The sequence below is a fragment of the Chaetura pelagica genome, unplaced genomic scaffold (assembly GCF_000747805.2).
Source record: "Chaetura pelagica isolate M959 unplaced genomic scaffold, ChaPel_1.0 scaffold127, whole genome shotgun sequence".
NCBI classification, from domain to species: domain Eukaryota; kingdom Metazoa; phylum Chordata; class Aves; order Apodiformes; family Apodidae; genus Chaetura; species Chaetura pelagica.
This window is the reverse complement of record NW_009953923.1, coordinates 1,854,403-1,873,564: the sequence shown is the minus strand read 5'-3', so window position 1 is coordinate 1,873,564 and position 19,162 is coordinate 1,854,403. Positions and strand designations below refer to the sequence as shown.

General features: G+C 34.6%; 1 protein-coding gene across 1 annotated transcript in view; it reads right to left on the bottom strand.

Annotated features, from left to right (window-relative positions):
* AKAP9 (A kinase (PRKA) anchor protein 9) overlaps nucleotides 1–12,037 on the bottom strand; it is an 81,625-nt gene extending 69,588 nt beyond the window's left edge. Inside the window, exons 1-5 of the mRNA XM_010001566.1 lie at nucleotides 12,002–12,037; nucleotides 4,615–4,665; nucleotides 4,073–4,243; nucleotides 1,384–1,539; nucleotides 323–520 (exon numbers count right to left, since the gene is read on the bottom strand). Of these exons, the coding sequence (XP_009999868.1) occupies nucleotides 323–520; nucleotides 1,384–1,539; nucleotides 4,073–4,201 (483 nt within the window). The 5' untranslated portion in view covers nucleotides 4,202–4,243; nucleotides 4,615–4,665; nucleotides 12,002–12,037. The remainder of the gene's footprint in view (nucleotides 1–322; nucleotides 521–1,383; nucleotides 1,540–4,072; nucleotides 4,244–4,614; nucleotides 4,666–12,001) is intronic.
* Between the last annotated feature and the right edge of the window lie 7,125 nt (nucleotides 12,038–19,162).

The window sequence follows — 19,162 nt, the reverse complement described above, 5'->3', positions numbered from 1 at the left end:
AGAAAATATTTTTCAAGCAGGTTATTTTTACTTTTTTCCTAACAAAATTATGTAATTTTTAATGAAGGCATTCTAATATACAGTGCAGTGTCATGATTTGTTGTATATATTTCTGCAATTCCTAAAAACATGATACATAATACTGTCATAAAAAATTCAGTTTTAAATACAAACATATTGTGTGTTCACTAACTGAAGCAGTTGTTAAAACTTTGTACCCGTAATAAGCAGCACACAGAATCTGTGCTTTGGCCCTTAAATTTCAAAGGAACTACAAAATACTGAAAGGAAAAAAAAGAGATATTTCTAGTACAGAACATACCATTTCATATGTTGTGATTATGTCTCGAAGATGTGTAATCTCCACTTCAAATTCTTCATTCTTTTTTTGAGAATTCTTCAGCAGACGTTCTTGTTCTTCTAGCTGCTGCTGATGTGAAATTATCTGTTGCTTGGCTTGCAATAAATCAGCAGCTGTACAACTATGGCTGGTGTTTCTTAGGGCTTCACTTGCCTGCAACTTGAATGTTAAAAAAACAAAACAAAAAAACAAACCTAAAATATATATTTTTTTACGAACAGTTTGCATTACAGAAAGTGACCTTCACTTTCCTCCTCCACACCACAAGCACAAACACTTGGTCTTTAAAATATTTAATAGGAATAATTTTATAGTAAGCTAGCAGCAGTGTCTCAGAAACACTTCAAAGTACTAAAATGAACTAGATGTAAACACTGTCCCCAAAATTAGATTTTTAATGGTAAAAACTCAAGCTTCAGAGTAAAATCAACTGGAAGGTCAATAAAACAACATAAAGTGCTTATAAAGCACAAAACACTACAATATTCAATGGCAACATAGTAAGCTGTAGTCACACAGATTAACAGAATGTCCATAACACCTCAATTACTAGTGCTTTTTAGAACAAATGCTTTTCTGAAATTTAACTTGATATTTAAATTACCTTTTAATAACAGCACAAGAGGTAGATTTTACTGAAAAATATAGGAAGGACTGGAGCATGAAATAGTGGCCCACTACGGTTGATGGCTGTCTTTTTTCATTTCAAAGGCACCAGGTTGGATTTCAGCCCAAAAAGCTCTGAGATGTAATTATGCAAGCTTCTTTCTAAGATAACTTCCATCAGCCACTATTTATCACCATATACTGGGGAAGACCACATACTAATCTTTTCTATTTTATAGTGAATTAGAACAATAAACCAGGTACTATAATGATAACTGTAGAACCAGTAAAGTGACTGCTTATCTACACTAATAGGCCAGTATTTTAAAACTGCACAAAAAATCCTGTTTCTGCAGGTCCATTTATGGATCCTTTAGAGCAAATTTTCAAACCCAAATAAACAGTGATCAACTTACATGCTGAAACTGAATTTGCAGTTTTTGACTTTGTTCAGTAAGCTCTAAGAACTCCCTCATAGTTTCATCCTTTTCTTTCCGTGCTTGCTGTAGATTAGTAGTGAGTTGAGTGATAATGTCATCTCTTTTTTTGATAGCAGCTTCAAATTCTTGCAGCTATGATAAAATTCAAACTATTGGTGCACATCAAAGCCACAGACAAAAAAAACCCACCACAACAACTAGTTTATTCTAGTTAAGAAGGAATATTTAACCTCTCCATTTAAAAGTTGTCACACAGACCTACTACAGCATTTATGTTTTCACAAACTATTTGTAAATACTTCAAAAACAGGTTTTTTTCCCCTCAAGTAACAATATATAACCTCTCTATAAAATACATTTACCAAAGAATGAAATCTAAAACTTTAAGGTTAATCAGTTAAATGTATAAACAGCTTTTAAACTAAAATGCATGGCCACATAAACAAATCATCATAAAGGAAACCGTGGTATCTATTTAAGAGTGTTTCAGCAATTTTGCTCAACTACTCATGTCCACACACTTTTCCTGCAATAAATGCAAGTTGTTGTCTCGCATCGTCTCTCACAGAAAGTGCAATAAATGGCATTAATCATACTAAAAGCATATAAGATTCCATGCAGTGTCCTGCATTGTGAGCCCAGAGAAATTATTTATAACTCCATGAGAAAAGCAGCTCCAGCTGTAAAACTGAAAGGCTGTATTTAATAGATTAAACTTTTGTAATTTGAATGATGAAGACATGATAAAGGCACAGAAAATAATCCTTTGAAAGTATTTTGGGTGTTTATGTAGGACTACACGTAGGCAGACAGAAATTCTATAATGTTAATTAGGACCATTTTCATGTGCAACTATATGAATTTCCCTTTAAAGTCACTTTGTCAGTTTTAACTCATCCAAGGCTACTCGAAGCTTCATCTCTACATATTGCAAATTTCTTAAACCATTAGTCAACTTCTGCAACTGTTTTGTTTACAATGCTCCCAAAAAGAAGCTTCTCCAGATTACATGCCGAGTCTTGAAGTAAAATCATAATTCTTCCAGAAAAAGCTTACTGATTTAGAGGGACATTATTTAGTTGGACATAAAACCCAGAAGTCCCTTTAAAAAGCCAAACTATGCAAAGAATTTGAGAAAACTCTTTCAAAGTTCTTTTCATAACACTGCAGTGAGCTTCTACTTTAAAAGGTTGAATCTAGTGGAAATACTAGACACAGACATAGACATGTTATAGACTACACAGACTACATATGTTACAATGGAGAAAATTGGGAGCAGATAGGACACTTCAGTGTGTCATAACTTGCCTTTTGCATCTTTTCAATGAAATTGAGTAACTACCTTTAGCTGTTCCGATCCACACATTGTTATATGATAATTTTCAAAATTTTAATTCAGTCTTTGTATTTAACAAACAGGCAGTACTAAGGCAAAAAACATATCTTCCACACTGCCCTTTTACAATTCTTTGATTTCTTCTCAAAGTAAACCATATGCATTTCTCAACTGAGATATTATGCACTGTACCACTACCATACAAAAATATACTGCAACTATTAAAATATTATTGTACCAGCCAGTTCTGTTTCAATATAGTTTAAATTTATTTTTAAAATAGTAATCACAGTAATTAAAAACTGCAAACTTTTGCACTTTCTCCCTTTTTTAGGAAAAAACTAACTGCAGTCACAGTTTTGAGAAGCTCAAATTAGGCTTATGTTCTTTATTATGCTTTAATTATTACTATTATGTTTATCACAACAGATACACAACACAGTAACTAGAAACTAAGTTTGACTTAAAATGCAACACCAGCGATTCACCAAAGGAATGATAAAACACATCCTTCAGGGCAACCACTTAAAGATCACTCTACTATGATGGAAAACATGACAATCATTTTCACAGATAAATATAAGTGAAAGCAGAAAAAATTATAATTGTGCAATAATAATGAAGGTGAAAATGACTGAATATTAGAACAATTTTGGTATTCTACAGTACAATATGACCTTAATCCAAATTAAAAGAGAGAAGTAAGACATGAAGCATGACAAAGCACTGACTTCAGTGTGTTGCACCATTTTCTTAAACTGGAAGAATAAATAATTAATATTCTTTACTTTAAAACTTAGCTTTAAATTCCAATGGCATTTCTGAAGTAAGAAATATTTTCCTGTAATCCCAGGTTACTAGATGTTTACTAAAACATTCAGACACAGTTGCCCTGTATTTCAGACTGTAAAGTCTTACATACAAATTTCTTTATAGTTCAAGGATCAACTCTGTTATATCATTCCTTAGGAAGTAAAACATGAGGATTTTTGACCTTGGAGGAACTGAAAGGTACTAAAGAAATGCAATCTTTGCACACTAGAGAATTAGGGCTTTTCTTGGAGAAAACTGTCTTCCATTTTGGATTTGAAGAATGTCACTGCAAAGAAGACTGGAATTTTAGTGACAAAATACAGAGAAAAAGGACACACAATGGAAATGCATTCAAAGAAATAGAGCATATGGTATGTGATTGAAAGAAATTGTTTGTAATTCCATATCACACAATGCCTGCATTTTGAACAGCTGCCATTAAGTGTGAACTGTGACGCTCTGCATTTTTGCACGTAACCGAGTAGCGAGTAGAAAGCAACATAAGGTAATTTATACCTGTTGCAATCCTTCTGTACCATATGCTGCCCTCATTTCTTCTAGCTCTCTGTTTAGCTCTTCAATCTCTTGTTGTTTCCCAGCCAATTCATTCTCCATCACCTCTAGCTGCGTGTGAGAGTGCTGCATTCCATGCTCAGAACAAATCTCTCCAACTCCAAATTCTTCTTCCTAAATCAATCCAAGTTCCTTAACATGCCATTTTTTTTATGCTTTGTCACAGTAAGTAAACTCAAATTCTGATATCAAATGCTACCTTAGAACATTAACATACCATACAGCATAAAAGATATTATTGCCATGGTAACTTCCTTTGTTAGTATAATTCACACCTCTAAAGCACTGACATACAGCATTTCTGCAAGTTCTGATTTATAATCTTAGCCTTAATAGAAGTATAGCATAGAACAAACAATGCAGATGCAGAGCACAGCATGCAAAGGAAAGTATTAGTCAGCAACATAGTTTTTGTTCAAAACAAATTGTTCAAGATTTTTAGTATTTGACACATTAATATCATGATTCAATTTACAATACTGTACCCTGTTTAAGTCTGCAGGTATAGCTCTTGTCACAAAACTGCAACCATTTACCTGTATAAAGACAATTCCTAAATACATTATTATTTGATATAAAGCTTGATTTCCGTTTTCCATTCATTTGAATCTTATATGATGATTCCTGCAGACCCACGGGAATTTTTTTATTACAAAAATGTATTTCATTTGAAATACAAAATAGCTTTATATATGGTAAATTGCATCAAAGTAAACATAGATAACAGGTAAAACATCTAAAAGTACAAAAATAGATACTACTGTCTAAAAAAAAAAATATCACAAATATCTGGAGAAAACAAAGGAATTCATGTTTAAAGGTTAATGCAAAACTTCATACCTTAAATTGTTAAAATACAATATTATTGCATTTTAAATTTTATGTTTAATATTTCTGTTTTACTAAACATAGTTATTCTTTCTAAAGATATTTATAAACCTCAAGATTTACTCTTTCTGCAAGTCATCACTCTCTCAATAGCAGATGAAAGGCAGTACCAAGAGACTCTCATCCTCAACTGAAGGAATTTCTTAAAATTGAAAAGTTACACATTCAATGTAAGACACCAGAATAAAATCCTCTTTCATTCATCTATCACTCCAACCCCCTGCAGTTTCTATAAGAACTTTAGCCTACAGATCGTGCAAACCAATAATCACAAATCTCCAAAAGGCAAGCACAAGTCAAAGTAGCAGTTAGATGTCCAAATGAAAATAGTAATCTGTGATACTTATGAGTAACCATAAAACAGACAGGCAGGCTTTTAAACCAGCAGTGTAAAAAGCAGTTTTAAAATGAGAAAGCAAGAACAGCTCTATTTCCCCTCAGAGCTGTTCATTATATCAGAGCTTTAAACAAACAAAATGGTTCTATAAACAGAAAGGCATCATAGCATTTCAGACCCAAATACTATGTTTACATGAAAAAATGAAGCTATACTGCTCAGACATCTGCCGTAGTCTAGACCAGGGCTTCTTTATAAAGAACTATCATGCTTGAGGAAATCAGTATGTTACCCTACATGTAAGCACTGTTATAAAAAGGATCAATATAGTCATTGAGTTTGTGTTAAGAGAATGAGTATACCTGCATTGGACAAGAGTTTGAAGAGCTTACACAGCATCCTTTCTGTTCCTGAATTCCCCAGAAAAAAGAAAGACACTGCAGAGAGATGACTACCTTATTTTAGAAAGAAAGAAGAAAATTGCAGCGAACGGCAGCACAGGCAACTCAGTCACTGCACATTGTTTGTGTATTGCCCAATGCTCACTCAACATTCAGACATACAAGTGTCTAAATGGCGACTGGCACCGATGTCTTTATTCAGATTTTGGCACAGGTCCCAGGCTAGTAACACTAGTATTTTAATATAAATTTTCCTTTTTTTAAACTCCCATTTCATTTAGGCTTAAGTGACAAAGGTGTAGTGTATGATTCTTGCAATCTACCACTGTGGGCATGCTTCTCTTCCTGTGAATCATCTCTGTGTGCAACAATCAAAGACGCTTAAATGCTTTAGAACAAGAGCTACTAGGAAAGAAATAAAAGCCTTAACTTATTAGATGTTCCAGACTCCTTAGTAACTGAAATTTCTACAAAAGACCTTTTACTTATACATGGGATTTTGCTATACACTTTCAAAACAACTGCCTGGCATTTCAGAAATCCTGCCTCAGTTCACAGCAGTCTAGCTCTTAGATGGCACAGAAGTGAACCTCTGCAACACAGCAGTCTGTGCTGTTTCTCATTTAATACCTTTTCCTTTCAAATGCCTTAAGCTTTATGGTACAGTGAGAGGTGAACCATGACAAGACAACGAACTGCACTGTCACCTGTGGAAAAGGCACCCCGAGCATGGCAGCAGGGTGCTGTGCTGACAGGAGCCTTGTAAACAGCCTGGCAACTTCTGACAGGGCACAAATTCTGCTGTGACAGGGCAGAAAATTGGGACTGACTTACTAGCTTCAGAATACTCTTACTTGAAAATTTATTTTTCCCTCATGTGCAATATATACAGACAGTAGTCCAGATACAAACTTCAATGTTAACAGATACCTACACAAGGCCTATTGGACTTCTGTGTTTTATCTCATGGCCCCAGTGCTTAACCTGCACAGAGATCTTCTGCAAGCCCACAAATACTATTGATGTAGATTCTTTTAATTTCTTCTTTTAAAGCCTTGCAGTTCACCTTTAACATTGAAATGTCCTTATGCCTTTTGATCTGCTTAGTTACATACCCCAGCAAACAATTAACCATTTAAAGAAACAATCAAACCTAATAGGCTGTTAATGGAAGCAACGAGTAACAAGAGCTCTGGATACAATTACACAAACAAACGACCACAAAGTAAGAAAAAAATTCAATTTTACAACACATTAGCAACCCAAGAACAACTGTTTGGATGAACAAAAGGCATGAAACAAGTGAATTTTATGGAAGATCAACAAGGGGCGTTCTGCATTCTGCCTGATTTTTCTTTCTTGCTTGTATTTGCAAAATTATTCACAGAAATAATATTTACTAATGTAATGCGCTTCTATTCTATTGGCTAAATAAAGATATAGTTTATATTACATCAATAAATACATATGCTTAAGACAAATGAAAGGCATTTTCTTTCAGATCAAAATAAGGAAAACTTTCACTGCTGAATTAGGGCAGCGATTCATGACAATTGCCGCCAGAGGTCAGGATTAAATTTATGAAATCACTATAATCTTTTGTATGTTCCTTAGACCTTGGAAGACCTGAAATTATACCTTAGAAATAGGAGTAATAGCATGTAATATGTAACTACTTAAATGCTAATGTCAGCACTGTGGACATTTCCCTTTATAAACTGCAAATTCATGCTCAGCATAAATCAATATATACTGCTCAATCACTGAAAAATTTAGAAAATACCTTAATAAATGAAAATAATATAACTATAACCTATCACAGACAGGTAAGCAGAATTCTCATTCTACAAGTGCTTTGATCTGGTAGTGGACACATACAGAAGTATCTGGAATAGATTAACAATTCTATCTCGTATTTTCATTTTTCCCCCTCTTTTTACATTTTGGATACCAGATTCCTTCACAAAAATTAATACTTAGACTTCCAACACTTCTTGTAAATGTTCTTCGTGTTTCCACAGTTTTCTAGTTACGTCACAACTGACTATAGGAAATTAAGCTAAAATTGGCTGTCAGGGCTACTTGGGAAAATGAATTTGGTTGGTTGTTTTTTTATATTCCATAACAAAAACCATTCTCAGCTTGTGATGAAAATTATTACAATCATATAATATAACTAAGGTTAGTAGCTTTTGAAAGATAACATTTATGGCTTTTTTCAATAACATGGCTTACTTATTTTTCTATATGTTAATATCAGACAACAGAAGATGTTTTTACATAGTGGTTAAGGTTGAAGTCTAGAATTTCATTAGCATTAAAAAAAACCCAAAACAACTAACCAAAAAACAACTCTGTGGACTTTGTATTAACCATCATTTCAGAGGTACACTTTAAAAATTAGGAAGAGTGGGAAAAAAAATAAATCAAGTGAAAGTTTTTCTGTTATGCCATAAAATTGAGGCATATGAAAAATAAATGGGGCAACTTTATCTTACATGTTATAAAACACAAAACAATCCTAACTGTTGGAAAGGATCTAACTTCCCTTAGTCCTGAGTTTAAACCATAACCTTAAATAGCTAATCACCACTATAATTCAATTTGAGACTATTCATGTAGGTCTTATTCTTGTTCAAACTGAATGATTTGCTACAAAAGGCAAGCTGGTCATATGAAGCATTTATCAGTCTTCGGTTTGTCTTCTACCTTTGATACTGTAGGTATTTATAGAGGCAGAACAAAACTGAACAAGAGACTGTGTTTACAATAAAATTATTTCAAGACAAGAATTATTATATAAACATTCTTTGGTTCCTTCAACTGTATTGGATTATAACTGTGTATCTAGTAAGTCTCTTAAAGAGGGAAATACTTATCACTGAATTTCATCCAATTCCTCAGGAGAAGGAGGTGAGGAATTAAAAACATCTAACTTACTTGACAATCTACAACAAATCAAATTATTTATGACCTATTTCACTTGGAAGCATGACAGCCTCAGTTTCAACATAATTTCTGACAAAAAAACCACAACAAACCAGAACACTAAAAAGAACACAGACATTCTGCACAATGAGGAAAAGTTGGAACAATAGCCCTATGTTTCTACAAATGCATGGTTTCCTAGCATTCCAAAAAGGAGGTCATGTCTCTGGAAAAAAAAAAAAAAAAAAAGGTAAACTCAAGATTTCATACAACTTAGTAATTATGCTCATACGGACCCAATCTAACTTATTCTCATCTATTTCAACTAAAAAGGCTTCAGATTGCTCTACTTACAGGGCAGCCATAAAAGTAAGCAGAGCTTTTATTATTAAAAGCAGCACTACAGTTGACATGGAACACATTGAAAATGAAGTTCCTAAAATAAAAGCATTCCTAAACCTGATGTTTCCTCATTGCAGAAAACAACCAGTTGTAACAAACTGGAATTAAAAGGGCTTACTAAAACGGAAACTTTTACCACTAAAGTTTGTTCTTCACCAGACCCAGAAACATGTTACGATTAATGAATTTTGTATTGCTTACTTCTGTCTTAGAAAATAACTCCTAGGGAGGTAAAAAGTCTCTTTGCAGGAATGAGAATAAGAAGTGCCTAGAAATGCATCTGTCATTGCATTTTTGAGGAAATCTGACATTTTTAAAAGGCACATTCAGAAGGCAGTCTAGCTGTAATTCTGTTGTCTGAAAAATTGCTCTCTAATATACTCTGTAGGCCCCTAGAGAAAACTGAAGAATAATGGTAAAGTTAAGCTTTTAGAATGCAAAATATCATTTTAAAATTATAGATTTGAATTCAAGTGATACTAACAACAAAACAATAAAAATCACAACATAGCTGTAATTATCATGAGGCATTATGCCAGATCTTTTCTGTACTGTTTCCTTATGCAAAAATGTGTTTTCTTGAGCTTTTGAGTGTCTCCACACTGCTTCCTACAACCTTAGCAGTGAACATAATTTCTTAGTTGTATTACATTGTATATGTAATACCTCTCACTTGTAAAAATACATTAACATCAAATGCCATTGTCAACTGTTTTCAAGGGTTCATTCTTCACATAGCACATATTCTGTTTAATAGTAATCACATACCATGGTGATGCATATTCTAAAAAGGTGCAGTATAGTCACAGCAGTTGTTCTAAAGCGTATTAGCTACACCCTCAATGACACTGCACATAACTCCCCTACCATGTTACCATACACAAAACAAACCCAGGTTCTTTTTGTCCTTTGCTACTTTAATTCCTTAGACAAAATGAACCATGTTTTATCTACAAAAAATACTAAATCTTTAATCTGTGGGGTTTTTTTTCCCAAGTAGAGTTTGATTTAACCCCTTCCACCTATCCCTCAAAAAAAACCTTTTTCCTTTCTTTCACTTACAGCACTCTCCAGCAGCTAAACTGGAATCTTTGCTTCCACAAGCTACAGTATCAAATTATTTTTTTTAATTTGCATCACGAAAAACACTCCAAAAGAATGATGACAACTGACCAGACCAAGCGTCTATACGGTTGTGCATTCTGTATTTGAAAGTAGTCAATAATGAATCTGAGAGAATGCACTGTACTCTCAAGTGTCTTCTCCCAGCACCTCAGAGGAAAGTGAGGGCAATTATTAGAAAGGACAGCAGTAAGAAGTGGGAGAGAAAGAGTCAAAATGGGGAAGAGAGAGACAGAAGAATTCTAAAAAAAAAAAAAAAAAATGGCTGAGATGAAATCTATGGTGGAAACTGTAACTGGGATTAGATGAGAGAGGTTTAAAAGAAAAAAACTACAGCTTTGATCTAGGACAAGTTGAGCTGAACGATATGAGGACCCTCACGTAAGAAGAGGGAATAAATAAGAGATTTTTCAAGAGACAGGGTGAAAAAATACTGAAAGGAGGAAAAACAATGCTTAGATGACGTTGAAAAGGCTGGGAAAGAAATTTGGTTTCGGAATTACTGAGGAAGGAAAAGGAAGAATAAAAACAGGCTGGAAAGCCTGTAAGACTGAGCTAAGAAACCAAAGAAGGAAGAAAAGGGGATGGGCAAGGGAAGGTGGAAAAACTGACAAGAGCTATTAGAGAGAAGAAAAGAATCATTACTAGGATAATCATTTTGCTTTTGCACCATGCAGTGTGACAGTTCAGGGAAACATTATTTGCTGTGTATATTCCCTTGGGATTCAGAATAAGCAGCTATAATACTAACATGGAACATTGTTATTCCAAGGTGTATTCACTTTCTCTTACAAAAAACTAAATCAGGAGAAGAAAAATGTATTCTATACAAAATTTACTTCAGCTACAGAAACTAATTTGATTACTTCATCCCCTCTTACTTTGTTGCAAAGCTTAAGATTCTGGTGTGTGTTTTGCATAAGTGCTTAGCAGAGAGATCTGCAAAACAAAAACCTCCTTGTCACTACAGAAAGCAATCGTTTGAGACATGAATGATTTTTTAAGGTAGAAACAATCATTACTGTACTCAGATAGTCCATGGCTAATTCTTGCAAGCATGTTCTTGACCCACATTAAAGCGTGAGGGTTTGTTATGTTACAAACATACCAAACTGTTTTTATTTGGCAAGACCAAAGTTCCATAGATACTGCTACCCTTCAGTGTGACAGAGACAAGTAGTAGATGCCAATGTGTGGTGTGTTGACCCCAGTCAGCAGCTAAGCCTGCCACACAGCCACTCACTCACTCCCCCATCAGTGGGTTGGAAGAGAAAATCAGAAGGGCAAAAGTGAGAAAAACCCATGGATTGAGATAAAGACAGCTTAATAAGTGAAAGAAAACAAAACAACCCCCCCAAACAACAAGTGACGGAAAGACAATCAATCACCATCTCCTGCCAGCAGACTGATTCCCAGCCAGTTGCTGAGCAACGGCTGCTTTGGAACTCATTAAAACATAAATCCCTTTGTTAAATACTTTCACACAGAAAATTAGCAGAAATTATGCACAGCCACAACTCCAATGACAACACAAAGCACTAATACAACCATAATAACGACATTGTTACAACAGTTCACAGATCTACTGCATTACTGATTATAGTAGCCATCCCACTATGTAGTTGACATAATGCTTGCTTTATTGGTACATTAATCACACCGATAATGACATGCAACAGCTTTGTCTATAATATCATGTCTGCTCTTCTCTTTTTGAAAAACAATGCATATCATTGCAGTAAACATATAAAAGAAAAAGTTGAAAGAAAAGTTAGGAAAAAAGTTCAGTCTTACCTCAGAACTGTAATCTTCCACTGTGGTAGAAATTTCACTTTCTGGCTAAAATAAAATATTAAAACGTTTACAATGAAGGCACTCTAAAAATATTAAAATAGACAATTTCCAGCTGTTTCTGAGAATGTAGACTGTATAAAAAAAAAGTCAAGGTATACAAGAATTTGATTAGAATACATATAGTGAAGGACACCTTAACTTCCTTGAAATCCCAACTTTAAATCAGAAAAAAAACATAGTACTTTGTTGTTCAACTATGATCATGGAAACATAATTACATGACAAATGAGCTAATGAAAATACAACCTACAGGTACAAGCCAGTATTTAGAAAGTGTAACTTAATTTTTTGTTGTTGCTTTGTTTTTATTTTAAAAGGATTAAGAAGTACCAAAAAAGGGACTTTTATCTGACAGATTGATTTTATCTAATTAGGAACTTTACTGGCTTAAGAACATAATCATATATGGAATGTCACTTTCATACATGCAAGACTTCTGATGTTGACTAGAACTTTAAAACAAACACTCATATTCTCCTTCAGCTTTTATGGAAACCAAGGAAAGGTATAAGTGATCAGGAAGAACAAGGACAAAAATTCAAATCTTGTGATCTAATGAATTAGAGCAATCAAAGGAGCAAACCCTTAACAAACTAAACATTAACATGCCATGGAAGGTCCTTGAATTAAATAGAGAATATCATGATGAACTATATACAACGTATCAGGCTTGAGAAGCAATATGCAAAAATATGCAGAAATATGCAGAAAAATTCAAATTATCTACAAAAGGTGAACTACTGGGGAATAAGTAAGTACTCTTTTGAACTAAAAAACTGTAATTCTGAGTTTGAACTACTTTAGCAAAAACTAAGTGCACATAATAGGGCTTTTAAAAAATTCACTTACATTAAATTTGTCTCCATTTTACATTGAATTTTGGCAGGCTTATTTTCAAAGCAACATGGTCAGTTGTGCATCAGTAGACATAAGTAAAATGTGGAACTGTCAATGGAACTACATTCTGTATTTTTTTTTAAAGAAATCTGACACTCAGACCTACTAGAGCTCTGCAGTTTTTACAACCCCCACATAGAACCACAGAATATGTTGAGTTGGAAGGGACCAACCAGGATAAAGTATTTTTTTCCAAGGGATTTATTGAAGATAAGTATAGAAAGATGGCCAAATGAACTCAAGTCAAATGGATTTGTCATCTGAGTTCATCCAAACCTGCTAAAAATCTGTTAAAAAGACTCAAATCCTATGAGCTTACACACTAGACTCCAACACTGTAAGACTAAGTGTTATTCTTCTGTTGTCAGAATCCAAACCACTACAAGTACTTCACTTTTTACAGGCACTCATCTTGCCCTCCAAGCACCTATGTACTATTCCTAAGACCTGATCTACCTTGTTTTGAAATCCAGTTCCTTGCATTATTAAGCCATTGACTCTGTAGGCTTCAATTCTTCTTTGGCATACAGAAGCAATTAGGTTTTACACAGCTGATCTGTCTGAACCACAACGGTCCACGTTAAAATGAAATACTTCAAAAAATTATTATATATGCACACTGTTAGCAGCACATTCATCTTTTGACAGGGTAATGCCAATAAAGCTATTCATCAGTTCCCTCAATACTTTATGGAAACTGAAACAGGTTTCTATTATTCTCTGGCTGTTCATTTGCATGTATTTTACCACCTATGCCACACAGCATTTTATTGCTACAATCAACTGTTCTCTTCTGGCAAAACACTTTAATTCTTTACTTAATCTTTTCTTCATTGCTGAAGTTGTTGATAGTTAACATACAGACATCTCAAAGACTCATTATAGGCAACCATCTCCATCATTGCTGCAGGTAGTACCTTTAGTTGTAACACTTAAGTATTCAGAAAATTGAAAGCTCCTTCATCTGTACACTTTGTTCAGAAGAAATTATACAAAAAAAAAAAAAAGGGAGTAATTAGTCTGTGGAACACAGGAGGTCCATTTCAGAGTAACTTGTTTCTGCATGCGGTTAATAAGCATTGCTCAGAAGTCATGTTCTATGGCACTGGACACCCAACATTACCACAGGTTTTGCAAAAGAATTCATATATGAAACTGGACACAGTAAAGTGATTTTTTTTGTGGATTTTTTTAGAAAACTTCCATAGGTAACAATAAAATGTTTTTCAACAGCAGACATCCAGTTCTAAACTACTTCAACTGCAAAAGGGTAAGAGTATTCAAGGGTGAGAGTCAAGACTGAGTATTCATGGAACCGAATTCTACCCAAAGTAAATGACTGACTTTTCTACCACCTCAGTGTACACTGTTACAAAAATGCAATTGAAAAATTCTGGATTCATTCTTGAATGTGTATTAGCTAGCTGTAGAAGTGAAAACAACTTATTTTATCTTAGCCAGTTTCATATGGGTCACTAGTGATCCATAGATGGTCACAACCTCAGTAAGACTAATTAAGAGGGCCACAACTAGGAAGAGAGGCGAAGAGAATGTAAACTGAAAATCCCAGTCATTAAACCCTCTCTTTAGGTCAAGCTGAACTTAACAGGTCTTCAGTGTTTGTAGAAGATTCTGAATACAAATGTGATTCATAAATATATCCTTGTCATGCCTTTCTTAGTTCCTAATCAGAAAGCCATTCAATTTAAAGGAACATATTCCCTGGTACTTTATGAACCAAATCAATCCACTACAATCAGATTTAAACAGAATACATCTTGGTGGCAATAAACCACTGCTAAATCTGAATACAATCTGCAGTGAAGTACCCCCTTCCTCAGTGTATAAACTTCCTATATCAAAAACCATCATCAAACCGGAGGTAACCTAAGCATTTAATTAGGCTTTTATTCTTTGGTAATACAGCCTTATAAATGTTTAATCCAAAATTAAATATTCTGTAAAGTCTCCAAAGACTGTTCTTCGATAAAGGTAATTTCCATGTCAGTAAACCTTTTATCTATTAGTGTTTACAGAAAGGAGGTCAACTTACCAGAGGTCAGCTTACACATGCAAGAAAATTGGCAAGATACCCTGCCAGCCTTTTGGCCAGATGGTGAAAGATGATTGGCTCCAGTCAGAACCATATGCTGTTGAGACACTATCTTCTTTCATGGCACTGACTTTACTATTGAACAGCTCACTGCCAAAAACTTATTTATCTCCATCTTCGAATTTCAAAACATCTTTCAAGGCATGACAGATTATCTGACATGACTGCACTAATTTTTGCTACATTTTATCTTTTATTTTATTTTATTTTATTTTTAATCCTCCATCTTATTGTACATCCCAGAATTTCTCTGCTCTAACCAAAGCCTTTGGTTGCTTGTTGCTTCTATGCTTCTGTCATGGAAATGTCTTACCTACGTTCACCACCATCACCTTTTCTCACTGAGACATCCTCTCTGTTTCTCCAAACTGCTTATGTTTCCATATTTCTGCCACTTTTCTTCCTCAGTTTTTCTCAAGAATCCTACTCAGTGTCATCTTCTTACTCTGTTTCTGTTCCTTGCCTGTCAAATCACAGGCACTAACGACTGGAGTAAGAGAAATGAAAAAACAAACATGGAGCCATAAACTTAATCACCTACTTGAGTAAAGAGTTAAGCTATTCTAAAACTATTACCAAAAGGATTTGTCCTTAAAAAAAAAAAAAAAAAACGAGTTACTAATCCAACCTTAGTCAATTAGCAGGTATTCTTCATCACAGAACTTTGAACTTTTCTTTTCTAAGAAGCTTTGTATAATAGCTTTTACTGATCAGGTGACTCAAGGACAATGTTACTGTGCCACAGGTTAATTTATTTTACTATCCTAACATCAGTACAATCTTGCAAAACAGTCTGCTCCAATGTATAATTTCAAAACTTCTCAGAGAAGGTGATCTCAGAAATTATCCTGGAAGCTCTCTTCCATTTGCAGGAAGTCACAAAAAAGAACCAACCCTAAACCCAAGAGTTTCATTGATCCAATTTATTTCCTGGCCTATGTCTTCTAAGTTATATTTACTTCTGTATGGGAAGACAAACTGTGGATATCAAGACCAAAACATATCATGGTGCAACAGAATAAAGACAAAAATCAAAGGCAACTAGAAACTCAACATATTATTCTCTTTGTGATGCCAAGAGAAAAAGCATTAAATACAAAAGAAAGCTAAGACCCAGGGACTTTAACCAAGAAATACCAACTGGCATTTCTCTAATTAATCTTTTAAATAAACTGTTGGATGGAAAACCTTAGACAAATGAGAATTAGGTTCAGACATCAGGTAAAATTGAATAGAAAAGGAAAGTAGAAAACAAGGGTAGTTCTTCCACAGTTCTTCTGATTTGCTTCTGTAACTTCAGGGATTACAGGTGGATGGATGAACCCAGCGCTGGGAAGGGAGGGGAAAAGAAAAGGGGAAAGGGATGACTGCAAAAAATTTTCAAATTTTCTAACTTCAGATGCTGAATAAACTCCCAGAGAAGTACCTCTATTTCACCTTCTGATAATCATTATTGAGTAAGAAAAGCCTTTGTTACTTGTATTTGAACATGCTAATTCCACTAGGGACTAAATACTACACTAGAATAATTGCAGGGAGATAAACTTCTATCCACAAAACCACCACACAACAACCCATTAAGGATTTTTAGTTAGGCAGAGTAGTCAGATGTTCTGAGTCTGTTTTGTGGTACAGAACAAACAATTCTAAAGATGAATTCCAGTCAAAGATGAAATAGGTAAGTGGAATAAAAATTTAGCTAGAAAATAATCCTGCATAATGCCTCCACTAATCTTGCCTCACTCTCCTGACACAGCAGCCTCTAAAGATTTAATGTTGGGTGAAAAAGCAAACAGCTCAAAGTGGCTGTCTTTAATACTCCATTGCAGAGATTAGCCTGAAACTCCCAATTACATTGGCTGCCATTTCAGCTAAGCAAAATCTAATCCAATTACTGTAATACAGACTCTCTGTCCCAATCATTGCACTTAAAAGACTAAAAACAGTAAGTTAGAGAGTAATTGAAACTATTGCAGAATTTTCCCTCTTCTTCCAATTTTAAACACTTAAGATGAAGAAGCAGGCCACAGACAATATGTAGCAAAGAAAAAAGCTTTCCCAATTGGGAGCAGCTTTTTTTTTGGTGGAAGTGAAAATTGTTTAAGAAGATACTTAGACATAAGCAATTCAGAAGAGTCAAATTAAAAAAAACCAACCCACACTAATCGCTATGCTTATTCTTTTAAAGCTACATTTAAAACAGACAAATAAAAAAAACCAACAACCCAAACCTCAACAAACCAGAAAACCTTATGTATCTCTATATTTATTTAACCACATGACAAGTTGCTTTGGAAATCAGGCATACTTTAGAAAAATCATACTTAATTTTAAGACTATGTGTGCAATCTTTAGCAACTGCAGCATAGATCTCTTTTCTGTTTTAAAAATAATCTATGTTGTACTGCTAGTATTCAGAGGCCAACATGGGCTACTAGGATCAAACTGATCTAATTAGATCTGCTCTGAGCACAGGATTGGACTAGATGACCTCAGAGGTCCCTTCCAACCTAAATTATTCTATGATTCTGTATTTTACCCTATTTCTCCAATTGCAGTAGAGATATTTATCCTGACAACTAAGAGCAAGTATATCAGTGGAATCCATCTGTAACATACAATCATGATGTACTTCAAAATATATCTGCTTAAGAAAGTTTCTTCATCCAGTCACCACATTTATGTAGACTATAATATTGTTAAAATAACAGTTTAGGTGATTCTCTATAACCAGCTCTCTGCCTTTCCCATCCTCCCTCCTTATCTGTAGATAACGTGCTGCATTTCATTAAGTGCACCTTTCTCTTGTCCTAGAAGGCAAAAAAGTCTTATCTTTACCTATGAAAACTTTCAATCTGGTACTAAATACTCTTAAAAAAATCAGCACCTTATTCTTGAAAAACAGTTTTGAAGCCCTAACATGAGCTTTCTCAGTATAAAACGCTACATATTAAAGACATTTATCTATAAAATTCAAAATACCTAGTGTACTGATAGAATGTAGGCTTAAAATTGTAAAAGAAATTGATAATCTACTACACAAGTCTTTATTTGCGTGTCATTTAGTCTGTCTGCCCTTCTAGGGAGGGTAACTGCCCCCTCCTCCCTTTTTTTTTAATCCAAAGTAAGATTTTTTCAACAAGTGTAATTTCTCTATTACTCCTCAGCTGCTGGAAAGGAGATAATGGAACCAAAACAGTGACAAATGGTGTATCCTAACACAGGACTGACTAGTCAAAATGCAGAGCATTCACCTGTACTATATCTCTCAGAAAAGACTGCATTCATGTGCACAGAGCTGAGAATCTGAGTTGTGCTGCTTGTTCAGAATGCCACTTGTGTCCTTTTAGAGGCACTGGTTTCACAAACAGAATAAGCTGTTCTGTAAAGAACCTCAGCATCCCTTGTCCCTCATATCTGGAACAACATACTACGTCATACGAATTCATGATCACTCTGAACTGAACTGGACTGCCAGTGTTTATCACACGGGCCATCTTACAGCCTTCCTGGAGCATGTACTTGCAGCCACTAACAATCAGGATTATATTCAATTAAGTAGTAAAAGTGGAGAGCAACTGCTGAACAGTCTCTTAAGCCATCCAGTTCTCAGCAGAGTTTTCTAAATTCATTGCTTCTCCACATTAACCAGAAAGACTCAAATTACATTATGTATACAGAAATATGTTTAGTTTTGCATTTTCCTGTAGCCATAGCTGCAGTGATCAAAAATCCACCGCAATTTGTAAATTTTCAATTAAAAAAAAAACATACTGAATGACACAATAAACCAAAACCAATCTTGGCTCTTTTAGGGAGCACAGCAGTACCAACAAACTTTCCACAATCTACAGTATGCTGACTACCACAGAAAACATGATGTCACCAGGCAAGTAGAAAAAGTGCCTTCTCTGGACATATTACGGACTGAGGAAGCAAGGAAATAATATTTGGTATTTTATATAATCCCTTTATTCCCACTCTCAAAGTTAATGGACTACAACGAAGCATGAGACAAACTTACCTCAGTAGTGTAAGTCTGACTGTGTTTGATAATTTCTCCACTATGCAAAGTCCTGATAATAGCAAAG